Source organism: Pseudozyma flocculosa (genome assembly GCF_000417875.1).
Source record: "Pseudozyma flocculosa PF-1 unplaced genomic scaffold scaffold00016, whole genome shotgun sequence".
NCBI classification, from domain to species: Eukaryota; Fungi; Basidiomycota; class Ustilaginomycetes; order Ustilaginales; family Ustilaginaceae; genus Pseudozyma; species Pseudozyma flocculosa.
In genome coordinates, this window is record NW_006920884.1 from 621,744 (window position 1) to 634,958 (window position 13,215).

A 13,215-nucleotide genomic window follows, 5' to 3' on the forward strand; every position below is an offset into this window, starting at 1 on the left:
ACGCGCTCTAACGGGCGCCGCAGGGGCTGGCGCTGGCGTTGCCGTCGCCGCGGCCGTAGATCCAGGTGCCGCAGCGGCCGCGGGCGGCGGTGGTGCATTGCCCCGGCTGAGCGCGTTGGCCGCAGCGATGATAGCAGAAGCCGCCGAATTCGAGTCGAAGACGGCGGATGGCTGCGCCGGCGCCGTCTGGGACGCCATCGTCGATGCTGGTGCTGGCGCTGGGGCCGACGTCGATGCTGGTGCCGCCGATGCCGAGGTGCCGGTCGCTTTTGCGCCGGCTGCCGCCGCCTTCTTAGACGGCGAGGACGACGAAGCGGATGCGCCCGCGCCTGCCTTGCCCGGTAGAGCGGCCGCGTTGCCAGGCAGCGGTGCGGCTGTCGTGGACGGCGGTTGTGCGGATCCCGAGAGGGCAGCAGAGGCGGCCGCCTGGTCCTTCTTCTTCTTCGTGGATGACTTGGCAGCGCCTGCTGCTTTGGGCGCGGAGGCGACGGCCGCGCCCGCAGCCGCGGTAGAGGCTGCTGGGCTCTGCGTCGTCTTGGCGGCGCTGGCGGGAGCGGCTGCATCCACCATGACAATATCGCCGCCGCCGTCGCCATCCGTCTTGTGGGTGACCGCAGGTATTGTCGGGCTGCTCGATGCTGCAGGGACGGCAGCGTCGCCGCCGAACGCCGCGGCTGCCGCTGCGGATGAGAGCGGCTTGGTCGGCGAGGCTGCTCTGGCCTTGGCCGCCTTGGCCCGTTTCTGCGCTTCGAGCGCCTCGACGCCAATCGGCGTGCCCACCTTGAGCGCCGGCTCGTCGTCCGGCACGCCCTCGCCGCGCTTCCTCTTGCGCCCCGCGATGCCGGCGCCCATGGCCCAGCTCGGCACGGGCGAGTCCTTCTTGCTCGGCGACACGCTCTCGGCGCTGCGCTGGTAGCCCTTGCCGCCCTTGCCAGCGCCCTTTCCAGCGCCCTTGCCGCCCTTGCCAGCGCCCTTTCCAGCGCCGCCTTTGCCGCCGCTGAGGGCCTTGCCCATCTTCCCGCCCTTAGATCCCTTCGTCGGCCGCTTTCCAGCTGGCGCTGCTGGTGGCTTGGCCGCCTCGGCCGTCCTTTCCGCCTCCTGCTTGAGCCGCTCCTGTCTCGAGACGTCGGCCAGGGCCACGTCCTCGTCCGACGACCCGCCAAGGCTGTCGCTGTACTCCATGTCGACGTCCATCATCTCCGGCAGCGGCATCTTTATGGGCATCTTGCCTCGCACCGCCGCCCCCTTGCCCTTGCCTCGGCCCCTGTTGTTGCTGCCGGTGCCGCTGGTAACGTTGCCGGCGACGGCGTCGGCAGGTTTCGACGATGCCACCGTCGGTGCCTCGGCCTTGGGCGACCGAACCGGCGCTCCGACGGCCTGTGCCCGCGCAGCGTCCGCTTCCGCCTCAGCCGCCATCTTGGCCTTGGACTTGAGGACCAGCTTCCGCTTGGCGGGCGCTCCGGTCCCCGCCGCAGCCGGTGCGGGATCGCCGGCCTTCATCGAGGGTCTCCGCGGTTTCGACGAGGCCTCGCGGTACTCGTCGCCGTCGCCGTCGCTGATGTCGGACAGCTCCGAAGACTCTTCGGCGCCGGATGCACGGCCATCGCCATCGGCCCTGGCACGGCCCTCGCTGGCAGAGTCGCTCTCGGCGTCGTCGTCGTCGTCATCGTCGTCGTCGCCATCATCCGAGTCGAGGTCGGAGAGCGACTCGGAGTCAGAGTCAAAGATGCGCTGCAGCGCGCTCGTCGGCTCGGCCTCGGCGGAGCCTGGCGGCGGAGGGAGCACAAAGTAGAAGACCCGCTCGGCGATCTGGATCTTGGTCCTGACGGCGTCGACGCAAATCGGTCGAGGTGGAAGCGAAAGGGTCGTCAGCGTGCCAGATCAGAGCTTAGACTCGAGGCTGCAGCTGCGCAGTCCATCGCAGCCTGCTCACAAGGCCAGCCGCCTGGCCGCCCGCGGGTCACTCACCTCTTGCCAAGGACGACTAGCCCTCCCTTGTCAACCCAGACATCGTCGACAAAGGCGCCGTTGCGCCCGACGACGGAGAGGACAAATTGGCCCGTGCCCATCTCGTGCTCCTCGGCGGCGGCCTCGCCGTACAGGCCGCGCCCGTCGCCGCCGCCGTGGACCCGCGCCAGGGTTGAGGGCGAGGCGTAACGGTACTGGGAGCCATTCTGCCGCAGGGCGCCCGGGCTGGCCCGGCTCGGGGTTCCGGCCATCATGACCTGGCCCGAGAGCTGGTGCAGCGGGCCGGCGTAGTACATGATGCGGGCGTGGAGGCGCGAGATCGACTTGAGCGGCCCGAGGTCGACGTCGACGTCGCCCGCCGCCTGCGACTCGGACGTGATATGGGCCTGGGAGCTGCCAGAGGCCGCCGTGGGCAGTTGAGGCGGGCCCCGCGTGAGATCCCGGGCATCTGGGAGCAGCTGGCCTGGCCGCCGCCCGATGGAGACGTCGAGCGTCTGGATGTAGTACGAGAAGCCAGGAAACTCGAGCTTGGCGTAGGCCTGGATCGGCCCCTGGTCGTCGTCGTCTTCGTCGTCGTCATCGTCGTCGACCTCCCCGTCCTCCTCGTCCATCTCCTCGCCTTCCTCGCCCTCGGGCTCGAGGCCTTCGAAGTCGTGGTGCCAGTCGGCAAAGTCGCCGACAAGCTCCTCGTTGAGGTCGACGGCGCCAGCGAATGCGGCCGAGTCAAGGCCCGGTATTAGGGAAAGGTCGGCCGACATGGCCTCGTCCTTGATGTGCGGATAGAAGCCGCCGGTGTCGGTGGCGGCAGGAGGATGCGATGAGAGGTCCGGGAACTGGTTAAAGATGCCGTTGCCGTCGGCCAAGGAGGCGAGTAGCTTGGCATCCTCCTCGTTTAGCCCGCCTGTCGCAGCGACGCTGCCGACGCCCTGGCCGCTCCCCGACGTCGTCGATGGCGGGTCGCCTTGAGAAGGCGAAGCGTGGATGGCCGAGCCCGTTGTCGTGGCAGCATCTACGGTGGTGAGGAGGTCGTGCAGGATGCCGGCGTCGGTGCTGTGCTGCTGAGCGCCTTCGAGCTTGACGTGGCTGTGCGGCGAGCGAGGCGGCGCCGACAAAGGTGCGGGAGGAGCGGAGTCGAGCGTGTAGGCCGAGGTGGTGGCGACGGCATCGAGGTTCTCGTGGCCCGGACTCGGCGATCTGGGAAGAGGTGCGGCAGGGGCGGGGACGGGGGCGGGGGCGGATGCGGACGTCGTCGGCGATGCGCTGGCGGTCGACACCTTGGCGGGTGGGGCGGACGGCGGCAGTGACGGGGCCAAGGGCCGAGGCGGTGTGGATGGTGCGGACGCGCGGGCAGCACCGGCCATTGTCGGTGACGTGCCGCTCGATACGGGAGCGATGGGGGCACGGGCCGTGTGCGGCGACGAGGACTGCGATGTAGGTGCCTGTCCCGGCGGTGGTGGCGATGGCCGTGGTGGTGATGGTGGTGGCGGTGCTGCTGCTTCTGAGGACGACGATGGTGTCGATGCCGGATGCCCAGCGGTGGTGGCCCCAGCGCCCTGCATCGTCACGGATGGCGGACTTGCCGAGTGGGAGGGGGCGATATTGTCGTGCATCAGCGTTGAAGGGGAAGCGGCGTTGCGCAAGGGCGGATGCAAAGTGGAGGCGGTCGCAGCGGCGGCGGCCTCAGCATGTCGGTGTGGATGCGTCGACGAAGAAAGGGGGCGGGACGTGGGTCGTGGTGGTGGTGGTGGTGGTGGTGGAGCGTCGCATGGCAGCGAGGAGGTATGGTCCATGGGGATGCTCCAAGCTTTGCGGTCCACGCCCGGCCGGTCGATTACGACGCGTTGCGATGCGATGCGATGTGGATGATGGTGGTGGTGGTCAGGAGGGTCAATCAGATCGAGGTGGCGGCTGCACCCAGCAACCAGGAGCGCCCAGGCCGGCGTGCAGCAGCAGGCACCTGGGCCAGGCCGCGCCAGAAGGGCACCCTGCCGGCGCCCGTCGCGAAGGGCCAGCCGGGGCCTGCACGCCCAAAAACCCGGCTGGCCTGGCCTGGCCGCCTGCCTGGCGCCCCCACGCCGCGCGAAATTCCTCGCGGCCCAAACTTCACCTCGGCGGCGGCCCGCGTCAGCCAGCCAGCCAGCCACGCGGGTGACAGAGTGTCGGGCTCAGGTCGGCCCCCCGCACAGCACCACATGCGACGACTGACTGCACCTCGACAGCATGCCCACGGCGCCGTCACGACGCGCTGCCACGGTGCAGATCCATCGACCCTAGCAGCAGGCATGGCAGGCATGGCCAAGGCAGGGCGGCGGCGGTGGCGGTATCAATTGAAAGGCGGCAGGGCGCAAGAGGGACTTGTGGCGCGACCAGAGACTGAGAGGGGACAGGACAGGGCATCGTGCAGGCAACAGGAGGGGGACGGCGGCGAGGACGAGGAGGAAGGGGAGACTGGTAATGATGATCAAGAGCGAAGAACACGAGGGCGCAAGGGACATGGCGAGAAGGCGAAGGGAAGAGATAAACAAGAGGCGAGGGGATTACCGGGCAGAGAAAGGGGCGGAGTGGGCGGCTATGGACACGGCAGCGAAACGTGCAGGGCGGTGAACGACAAAGAGACTGGTGGGTGGCGCGGCGATGCAGTTGCACAGAGGGCGATGGGGAATAGGGGGCCGGCGAGAGCTGGGTTCGTGAGTGATGCTGCCCGGCTCAGTCGGCTGTCGTCGTCGTGAAGAGGTCGTGGAACGGGGTGTGACACCGGGCGAGGCCAGGGCCAAGAGAGCTCTTGCTGGTCCAGCAGCAAGGCGCCGGAGACCCCGGACGCTCTCCTGCCCAGTCCGTCGAGGCAGGCCAAACACTGGCGGGCTGGTGGGCGCAGTCGTGCACGGAGCTCGCAGGGGCGGCAGTGGTGGTGATGGTCGCGGTGACGGCGACGAGATGAAACTCCGAGACGCGGCTCAGGTGCAGCAGCTCCAGTTGGCCTCGCCTGGCGCGCCCGCACCGCGCTCGTTGGGGCCGCCGCCGGCATGGTCCCAGCTGGACTCGGAGAGGATGATGCTGTTGCGCTCGCGGGCCAGCCTCTCCTGCTCAATGACGGCCTTGCGCTCCACGAGCTTCTTGGTCACGGCCAGGAAAACGTCTTCGATGCCTTCGTCGTCCTTGGCCGACACCTCCGACACCTCAATCTGCTCCCACGTCGGGAAGCCAGACGAGTCCGCGCCGCCCGAAAACGGCCCGCCATCGGAGAAAGCGTCCTGGCCCAGATCGCTGCCAGCCGATCCGGCCGAGCTGCCGGCGCTGCCGGGCTTGGCGACGGCGCCGTGGCCGTGACTGTGGCCGCCCGCTCCCGACGGGCTCTGTTGCTGCCCGCCGCGCGGGAACGACGCGAGCCGCGAGGCCGAGCCGATGGCCAGGTTGCCCAGCCCGCCCAGGCGCGACGTGGCCTTGGACGGCGACAGCGACTGCGACAGATCCGGCGAGTCGGGCGGTGTCGGCGACGCCGGCTTGACCCACGAGCGCACCGTCGCCCGCGCAAAGTCGAGCGCCACGTCGCGCTTCGAGTAGGCCAGGTCGAGCTTGGCGCCGACAATGTGGATGACGAGGTCGGACGCCATGTTGCGCCGCAGCTCCTCGATCCACGACTTGACGTCGAGGAAGCTCTGCATCGACGTGATGTCGTAGACGATGACGGCCGCGTTGCTGCCGCGGTAGTACATGGGCGCCATGCTGCGGAAGCGCTCCTGGCCCGCCGTGTCCCACAGCTGCAGCCGCACCTTGACGCCGTCGACGATGAGCTTCTTGGTCAGGAAGCTGGCGCCGATCGTCGACGGGATCGACGACGCGCTAAACTGACCCGACGTGTAGCGGTGCACCAGCGACGTCTTGCCCACGCCCTGGGTGCCGAGGATGACGACCTTGGCCTCGAGCTGGTTGCCCTGCAGCGCCGGACGCTCCCGGACCTGGTGGTGCGACTGCGGCGACGTCAGCACCGACGACGTCGACGCGTGGTGCCCGTGCTGTTGCGGCTGGCGCGAGTAGGCCATCGTCCTGCCTTGGCTCGACAGCAGGTGGTCAAAGTCGTTGTTGGCGTGGATGTTGGACACCGTCTGCCGCCGCGCGCCGAGGCCCGGGCCGTGGCGGGACCGGCCTGCCGCCGCCGACGCCGACGCGAACCCAAACGTCGAGCTGTTGCCCTGCCGGTTCGTGCTGCTGCTCGAGGCGCCGGCATCCATGGAGCTGAGCGACTCGAAGCCGACGCTCACCGTGTTGCTCCGCTTGAGGCCCGGACCGGCCAGCGCGTGGGCCGACTGCGTGCGCGCCCTTGCCGCCGCCGCCGTCGTCGCTCGGTCCGTCTCGAGGCTCGACCTGGTCGCCGAGCCCGAGGCGAGAGAGCCAAACTCGGTGTACTCGTTCTCGTTCCGCATCGACCAGGGAGCGGCAGCCGACCGGGGCGATAGGGAGGCGCCGCTGGACGCCAGTGGCCCACCTTCTGCCGCCGGCTTGGACCCGGACGACTTGGCTGCCGCCGCCTTGGCCGCCGTTTCGGATCGCTGCGCCGAGGATGCAGAGGCAGAGGCGCCGGCCGAGGCGAGCGGCTGCAGTCGCTCGATGGCACCGCCACCCGTCGACTGGCCCGAGCGCGAAAAGGCAGAGGGGCTCGTGAGCAGGTGCGCGTTGCCGCTGTGATGCTCTGACAGCGAGGGCGATGCGGGGCCGGCGTTGAGGCTCTGCAGGCTCTTGAGCCGAGGCCGGTGGGTCTTTGTCGTGCTCTGCTGCTGGTGGCCGCCGTCGGTAGACCGCTCGTGCTTGCTTTGCCGCTGCGCAGAGTCGCCCCGCTTCAGCAGCGGCGGCCGCGCGCCCGACGATGCAGAGAGGGGCGGGGAGCTGGGCCCTGCGCTCGCCGGCGACAGTACAGCCAACGACGTTGGTGGTGACCTCGTCGGTGCTGGCGATGGCAGTGGAGACGATGACGAAGATGCGGTCGCCGACGCGGTCGCTGTCGCGGTTGCCGTCGTCTTGCCCTTGATGTCGAAGCGGCTGGACGCCGACAGGCCGGCCAGGTTGTCGAAGACGAACTCGCGTTCCGACGAGGGCGTGGCCGCTGGCGACGTTGCGGCCGAGGAGAAGGAGGAAGAGGGGAAGCTGTGCAGCGCACTGGGCCCGGCGTGGACCTGAGCCGTCATGGTGTTTCGGCGTCGGCGTTTGCAGCAGCAGCTTCTAGGGGGTGTTCGATATTGTGTTGGCGGCCGTCCTTTGTGCGCCCGTCGCAGAGGCCGAAGAGAGGATTGTTGGTGGTTGCGGCCGTGAGAGGTGGGGGGGAGCGGCGACCCTCGTTCCTGGGGATGAGGGGGTGGTGGACGGAGCGCCCTTCTCGAGCAGCTTGTCGCGGTCAAGCTGGAGGCAAGGGTTCAGGCAGGTAAGGAGACGGACAGGCAGGCAGGCATGCGGGTGTTCAGCTTTGGGCCGCCTCGACGAGCTCGACGACTGCAGAAGCACGATAGATGCTCTGAGAACCGTGCTGCAGTGCGGGGGTGGCGCTGCGGCTCATGCTACCGCGCAGCAGCGAGGCGGGTGGCGCTGGGCCCAGACGAAGCCGAGCGGGGCTACGAAATGCACAGGGAGAGAAGGGCAAGAGCTCGCTCCGCGCACGTCCAGCTGACGGCGCGAAAATTGGCACGTCCGAAGACCTTGCTTGCCGCGCTCGTGCTGCCCGGCCGGTGGACGGGCGCACCCGTCGGCCTCGGATCCAGGACACTCACCCTTGCTGCTGGTTGCTATTGCTGCTGGCCAAGTCGGACGGTGCCAGTGCGCATGAACCTCGAAGTGTTGCGGCGGCAGATGCTGGGGTCGCGAGCTCCGGACGGTCGGATACTGTAGATGCGTTATGCGCCTGGACCAGGGCGTGCGCTGCCAAGAAGCTTCTGACCTCAATCGGGCGGGACGTTGACCTGCAACTTCCCAAGCTCTAGCGGGTCGGCTGATGCTTCCTCTCGAGACCGCGAGCGGGCGGGCTCTGTCTCCGCGGCTTCAAAAGAAGTCGACTGCGAGGTGCGAGGCCGAGAAGCGGCGCGGCAGGGAGTCCAAGACAGGAGGAGTCTGCGAGTCGGCTTGATGCGCGAAATCTTCCAGAGACACGCCAAGATGGAGGGCGACGAAGGTCTGTGCGCGACTTTTGAGCAGCGCCGTGGGACGTGGATACGGCAAGCTGCGAGCCCCGCCAAAGCAGCTGCACGTCTGGCTTGCGCAGCTGCAGCGTGCGAGGGGTGCGAGGGCGAGGGCGAGAGGCGGGGAGGAAGGATGACTCGTCCGTTGATCCTAGTGTGGCAGGGGCATGCAGCGAGCTGTAGGGGATTTACGTCGAGGAGCGGTGCGAGGTGGTGTCGGTGTGCGACGCCGTGCTTGCTGCTATTCTCAACGGGCGGGCGCGGCAGGACCGGTGCGATGGACGAGACCCCCGCAAGGGACGGCCGGATGAGGCAGGAGGGCGTGCAGGGAGGGGAAGCGACCGGGGGACGGCCGGTGTCGAACAAGAGGGCCTGACTAGCGGTCGAAGTCGGAGCACCGGGATGAGCAATCAGGCTGGTCGGGGTGGTGGTAGTAGTGTCGGTGGTGGTGTTGGCGGCGGCCGCTAGTGCTGCAGCGGGTCAGGAACGGCGGCTGCAAGTGTTGTCCTAGGCAGGTCCGTGGTGCGTCGCGGGCGGGCGGCGAAGGCTGGCGGCAGACGGGCAGGTAGGTGGGTCGACGAGGAGCGCTAGACGTGGTTGGAAGGCTGCGAGGGAGCAAAGAGGTGCGTGCTATGCTGGCTGCAAGAGGGAGAAGCGTGCGTTGCGTTGCGTTGCGGGGTCGAATGTGGGGCAGCGGACGGCGGCGGCGGCGGCGGCGGCGGCGGCGGCGGCGGCGAGGGCAACGTGGAGGAGGAGAGGAGGGCGAGGAGAGGAGAGAAGAGGAGAGGAGAGGAGGAGGAGGGGGAACGATGGCGACGAGGGAGCGGGACCAGGCCCGATAGATGGGTCGGCGACGGTGGTGGTGGTGGTGACGAGGGGGACAGAGGGGCAGGCCAAATTGACCTGGCCCGAAAATCGAGGCAGCGCAACAGAGCGGGCGGGCGGGCGTGCGAGCGACCCGACTGACGGGATACGGGCCGGCCAGCAAACGACAGGCAGCGCAGGGCGAGAGATGCGATGTGATGTGACGGGTTGAGATGAGATGTGACGAGGCAGGCCCAAACGAGTCGACGCGCGAGAGCGCCGGCATGCTACGTACGGATGTGACGACGTCGAGGACGACGTACGGCCATGCACGACGGCCGGTCTGCCCGCCTGCCACGCACGTACTTTTTCGGTGAAGCGAGCAAAACAAGGCGTTGCGGTGCGTTGCAGGCGGCGTTGTTGGTTGTTGCAGATGGCCGGCGCCCGCTCGGACGCGAGGGCAGGCCAGGCCAGGCCAGGCTAGGCTAGGCTAGGGCAGGCCGGGGGAGAAGCTAAGGCCAGGCAGGGCGGATCAACGTTAGGGCAGGAGGCCGGCTGGCGTGCGTTCTCTTGGGCGCATGAGAGCAACACAGCGACCGCGACAGCAACAGCGAACACGCCGGCAGCCCCTGTCTCTTTGTCTCCCTTCTGCCGCTCGCCAGCCATCGCTCGCTCTCGTCTCCTGGTGCAGCCTCGACAGACATGGCATGCCACGCATGGCCATGCTGCCAGTCCGCTGTACACGCACGCACGCACGCACGCAGCCTCTCTGCTGCCTGGCTTTTTCGACCGAACACGCCACACCACGGCACGTCGCACGTCCCAGTCTGCGTAGGCTGGGCTCTGACTTGATGCGGGGCGGGGGAGCTGGGCCCTAGCCTTGGCTTGTCGGTGTTGGTGGGCTTCCGGCAGTCGTGTGCCGAGCGAGGCCAGCCAGGGTCCAGACCGCGCCTCGCCTCGCCTCGCCTCGGCTCAGCGTGAGCTCAGCCCAGCCCTTCTGTCCCTCCTGCCCGCCGGTCGGTCTGTCGCATCTCGAGGTGTCGGATCCTCCGCAGCCAGCCAGGGAAACACACGGCAGATGCAGAAGAGAGAGAGAGAGAGGGAGAGAGAGAAAAGAGAGAGAGATAGAGAGACAGATGGATGGTCGCTCGGCGTCGAGCGAGGCTGAGGCTGAGGCTGGTTTGGGCTGGGCGTCTCTCGGTCTGTCGCTGCCAAGCGCACGCTACCCCGCCACGCCATGCCACGCCACGCCACGCCACGCCGAGACCGACAGAGTAATGGCCTCCTCTCTCTATCTTCCTCCCTCTCGCCCTCGCTCCTCCCCGTCGCTTCTCTTCTTCGTTCGGCGGGCGCCGGCTTCGTCGATGGTCACCCAGGGGACTATCGCTCAAAAGGCCAGCCGAGCAGGCAGGCTCCAAAGGAGGAGCGCAAAGACCGCCTCCGACGGAGAAAGCGAGCCGGCGCTGCGTCTCTCTACTCGGTCGGGCCGACTTTGGCTTGCCCCTTTGGAAGCCTGGGCTCGATTAAGCCCTCTGCTGATGCCATCCGAGCCTTTGAGAGCTGGTCGACCACGCCTTCCGACCCAACCCTAGCCCCTGGTCTGCACTAGTGCTTCTACCGACCGCCCGAACCCAGATCCCGAACCGACCCCACCTTGCCTTGACTTGACCGGCCTGCCTGCCTCTTTAGAGCTCGGCTCTCCACTTGTTCACCACCTGTCCGTCGCTCGCTCCCTCTTCCAGCCGGCCTCCGCCCGCTCGTCGAGAGGGAGGAGAGACGCTCGCTATCCGCTGTTGGTGGTGACAAAACGAGGTCGAATCGGGATCCGTACAACAGCCTCAAGCTTCGCATACACGCTGACAGCCAAGGTCTAGCCTCCGGTCTCCCTCCCCCCCCCCCCCCCTCCTCTGACCGTACGATGTGCCAAGCTTGCTTCCGTCATCACCTGCTCCTTGCCGTGACTCGTCCGAGGTCCACGTTCGCTGACCCAAGAGGCGGGAAACAGGGCCAAGCATAAGCCCAGCGATGGTGTGTAGGCTAGGACGCTGCAGCGCCGGGCAGATGCGAGCCCCAACGACGGGATGGGGGCGTCGGATTCCGCCGACGGACGGTGACCGTCGATGCTTTGATGGGACACGACCTCGACATCACATCAGGCGGAGGCGGGGCAATCGAGCTTGCTTCTGCTGCCCGTCCGTGCCGTGACATGACGTGCTCGTCGTCCAGCAGCGGCCGGCCCTGGGAGGGAAGCTGCTCGAGCAGGGCACCCCAGCACTTGCCATGGGGGTCCCTCTCGCACTCCTCCATCTAATTGTAGGCCGCATCGAGCGGCAGCTTGGTGAACACTGGCAGCAGCGTCGGGTCGTCGCCCTAGCCCCCGCTGCCGTCCGACTCCGATGTTGCGACGTCCCGTCCGAGGCGCAAGATGACATCCGTATCTGTGGAGAGAAGGGGCAGGAAGAGGCGGTCCGCGCCGGCGTGCGACCCTACGCCCATCACCTGCCACACTCTGCGCAGCTCGGGCAGCAGATCGAGGGTCTCGGCCGCTTGGTCCGAGGCCAGGACGAAGAAGCCGTCGTCACGCAGCTTGCCAGAGGCCACGGCATCGGCGACGGGCGCTCTGGAGGAATAAGAATCTGAAGGAACGCATGCGCGCGTCTACCTCGAAGGCCAGGCATGCCGCCTCGTCGGGCGGTGAAAGAGACCGCTGGTAGAGGCAGCAGCGCTTCGCAGCCCCCTTTTGAGCAGCGCCTGGCGTCGCGCGGGCCGTGGTGGGGGAGTCGGTCCGCTCGCCTCGAAGTGGAGATGGTGGTGGAACCGTCGGGGATAGCCTGGGTTGTCAGTCACGCCGACAATGGCTCGCCATACGTCGTCACGGCACGGACGTGGATCGCAGCAGAGTGGGCAAAGGCTTCGAATCAGGCGAGGACGCGGGTGCGGTATCGGAGGCCCCGGAAACGCCGGTCGATGCATCCTCGGGCTCGAACGGCACCAGGAGGAGTTCTTCGGGCGGCGAGAGGGGCGAGCCGAGCAGATCTGCGGCGATGCTGTCGCGGACAGGCATCGCTGTGTCGTTTCCCATCGCGCGGAGGGCGAGTATGATCCCGGGGTGGTGCTTGCGGAGGACCCGGTCGACGGAACGAGACTTTTCCACAGCCCAAGGCTGGAGGATGGGGACGATGCGGCCGTAGTGTTCGGTCTTGTCGTACAGTTGGCGCACGGCGTCGCTATGGCGGCAGAGGTACTCGTCGCCGTGGCCATCAAAGGGCTTTGCGTAGTCGCGCTCGATGCTGTCCGGACTTGGGATCGTTTCGGCGGGGGCGAAGTCTGACGAAGCGGACTCTACCAAGGCCGTAGAGGAGAAGAATAGAATCTAGGCTCGGTCGTCAAGATGCTCGCCGAGCACCATGCCGGGCAGACCGGGTCGACTTACGAACCATGCCATGCGTCAGGATGCGGTAGAGGCAGCGTGCAGTGGCGCTGAGCGTCTCGTCAGAGCTAGCAGCCAGCACCGGCCCCACGATGGCCTCGAGCTGCGGTGGATCTCTCAAGGGACGCTCTCGGCCATGGTCACTGATCAGCTGGCGGATCCAATCGGTGACATGCGGGGGCGTGAGGTCCAGGTCTCAGGCAGGCGGTTATCCAGTCGGCAACGGCCGTGCCCAGCCTCGACATGGCCTGTACAGGATGCAGGACATCGGTATCGCGGCCCCGGATCTCGCTCGAGGCTGCGTAGAGGGCGTTGCGCATGTCCCTGATCGCGACCTTGGTGTGCTGAATCGAGAAGCGCTCCAGCTCCTCGATCATGGCTCGCGGCGGGTCGCCGTCGGGCTGAGCGATGCCCGTCGCCCGTCGCCCCGCCATCGGGCCGGGTGAGGCTGCAACAACGAGACTGCGGCGACATCAGCTGCAGAGTTTGACGCCCCGGGCTGACCTTCGCTGGCGACGGCCATGGTCGTTTGCGCGTCCGACGAGAAAGCCGGCGCCTTCAATACGGTCGAAGGGGACGGTGCGTTAGGATCGGAGCGAGACGGGGTTGTGGCGGTGGCCTTGCCTCTCATCAAGTGACGGCAAAGAGCAGACGAGGTGCCAAGGGTCGGGCCGCGGACGTGGCGATGGATTTGACAACTACTGAGGACGTTCTTCCAGGATCCAGGCGCGGGCGGAAGAGGTGGTGGTGATGGAGGAAGGGGAAGCAAGACAAGCAGTCAGGAGGCAGCGGGGGGCTGCAGGCACCTGCGCTCGTCCAGACGACGTACTGCCCCTGGCTGGCCCCTGCGTG

General features: G+C 67.7%; 3 protein-coding genes across 3 annotated transcripts in view; all 3 read right to left on the bottom strand.

Annotated features, from left to right (window-relative positions):
• The window catches only part of PFL1_04884 (uncharacterized protein), a gene marked incomplete at both ends in the record, with an annotated part of 6,530 nt that extends 3,201 nt beyond the window's left edge, over positions 1–3,329 (bottom strand). The window contains 2 exons of the mRNA XM_007882412.1: positions 3–1,822; positions 1,969–3,329. Coding sequence (XP_007880603.1) covers positions 3–1,822; positions 1,969–3,329 — 3,181 coding nt within the window. The remainder of the gene's footprint in view (positions 1–2; positions 1,823–1,968) is intronic.
• Positions 3,330–4,922: 1,593 nt separating this feature from the next.
• Positions 4,923–7,148, bottom strand: PFL1_04885 (uncharacterized protein; the record flags this gene model as incomplete). The annotated part of the gene is made up of 1 exon (XM_007882413.1): positions 4,923–7,148. One exon carries the CDS (start codon positions 7,146–7,148, stop codon positions 4,923–4,925), a length of 2,226 nt encoding a protein of 741 aa, XP_007880604.1.
• A 4,443-nt stretch (positions 7,149–11,591) lies between these two features.
• Positions 11,592–12,378, bottom strand: PFL1_04886 (uncharacterized protein; the record flags this gene model as incomplete). The annotated part of the gene is made up of 2 exons (XM_007882414.1): positions 11,592–12,275; positions 12,367–12,378. The coding sequence occupies 2 exons, from the start codon at positions 12,376–12,378 to the stop codon at positions 11,592–11,594; spliced, it is 696 nt and encodes a 231-aa protein (XP_007880605.1).
• Between the last annotated feature and the right edge of the window lie 837 nt (positions 12,379–13,215).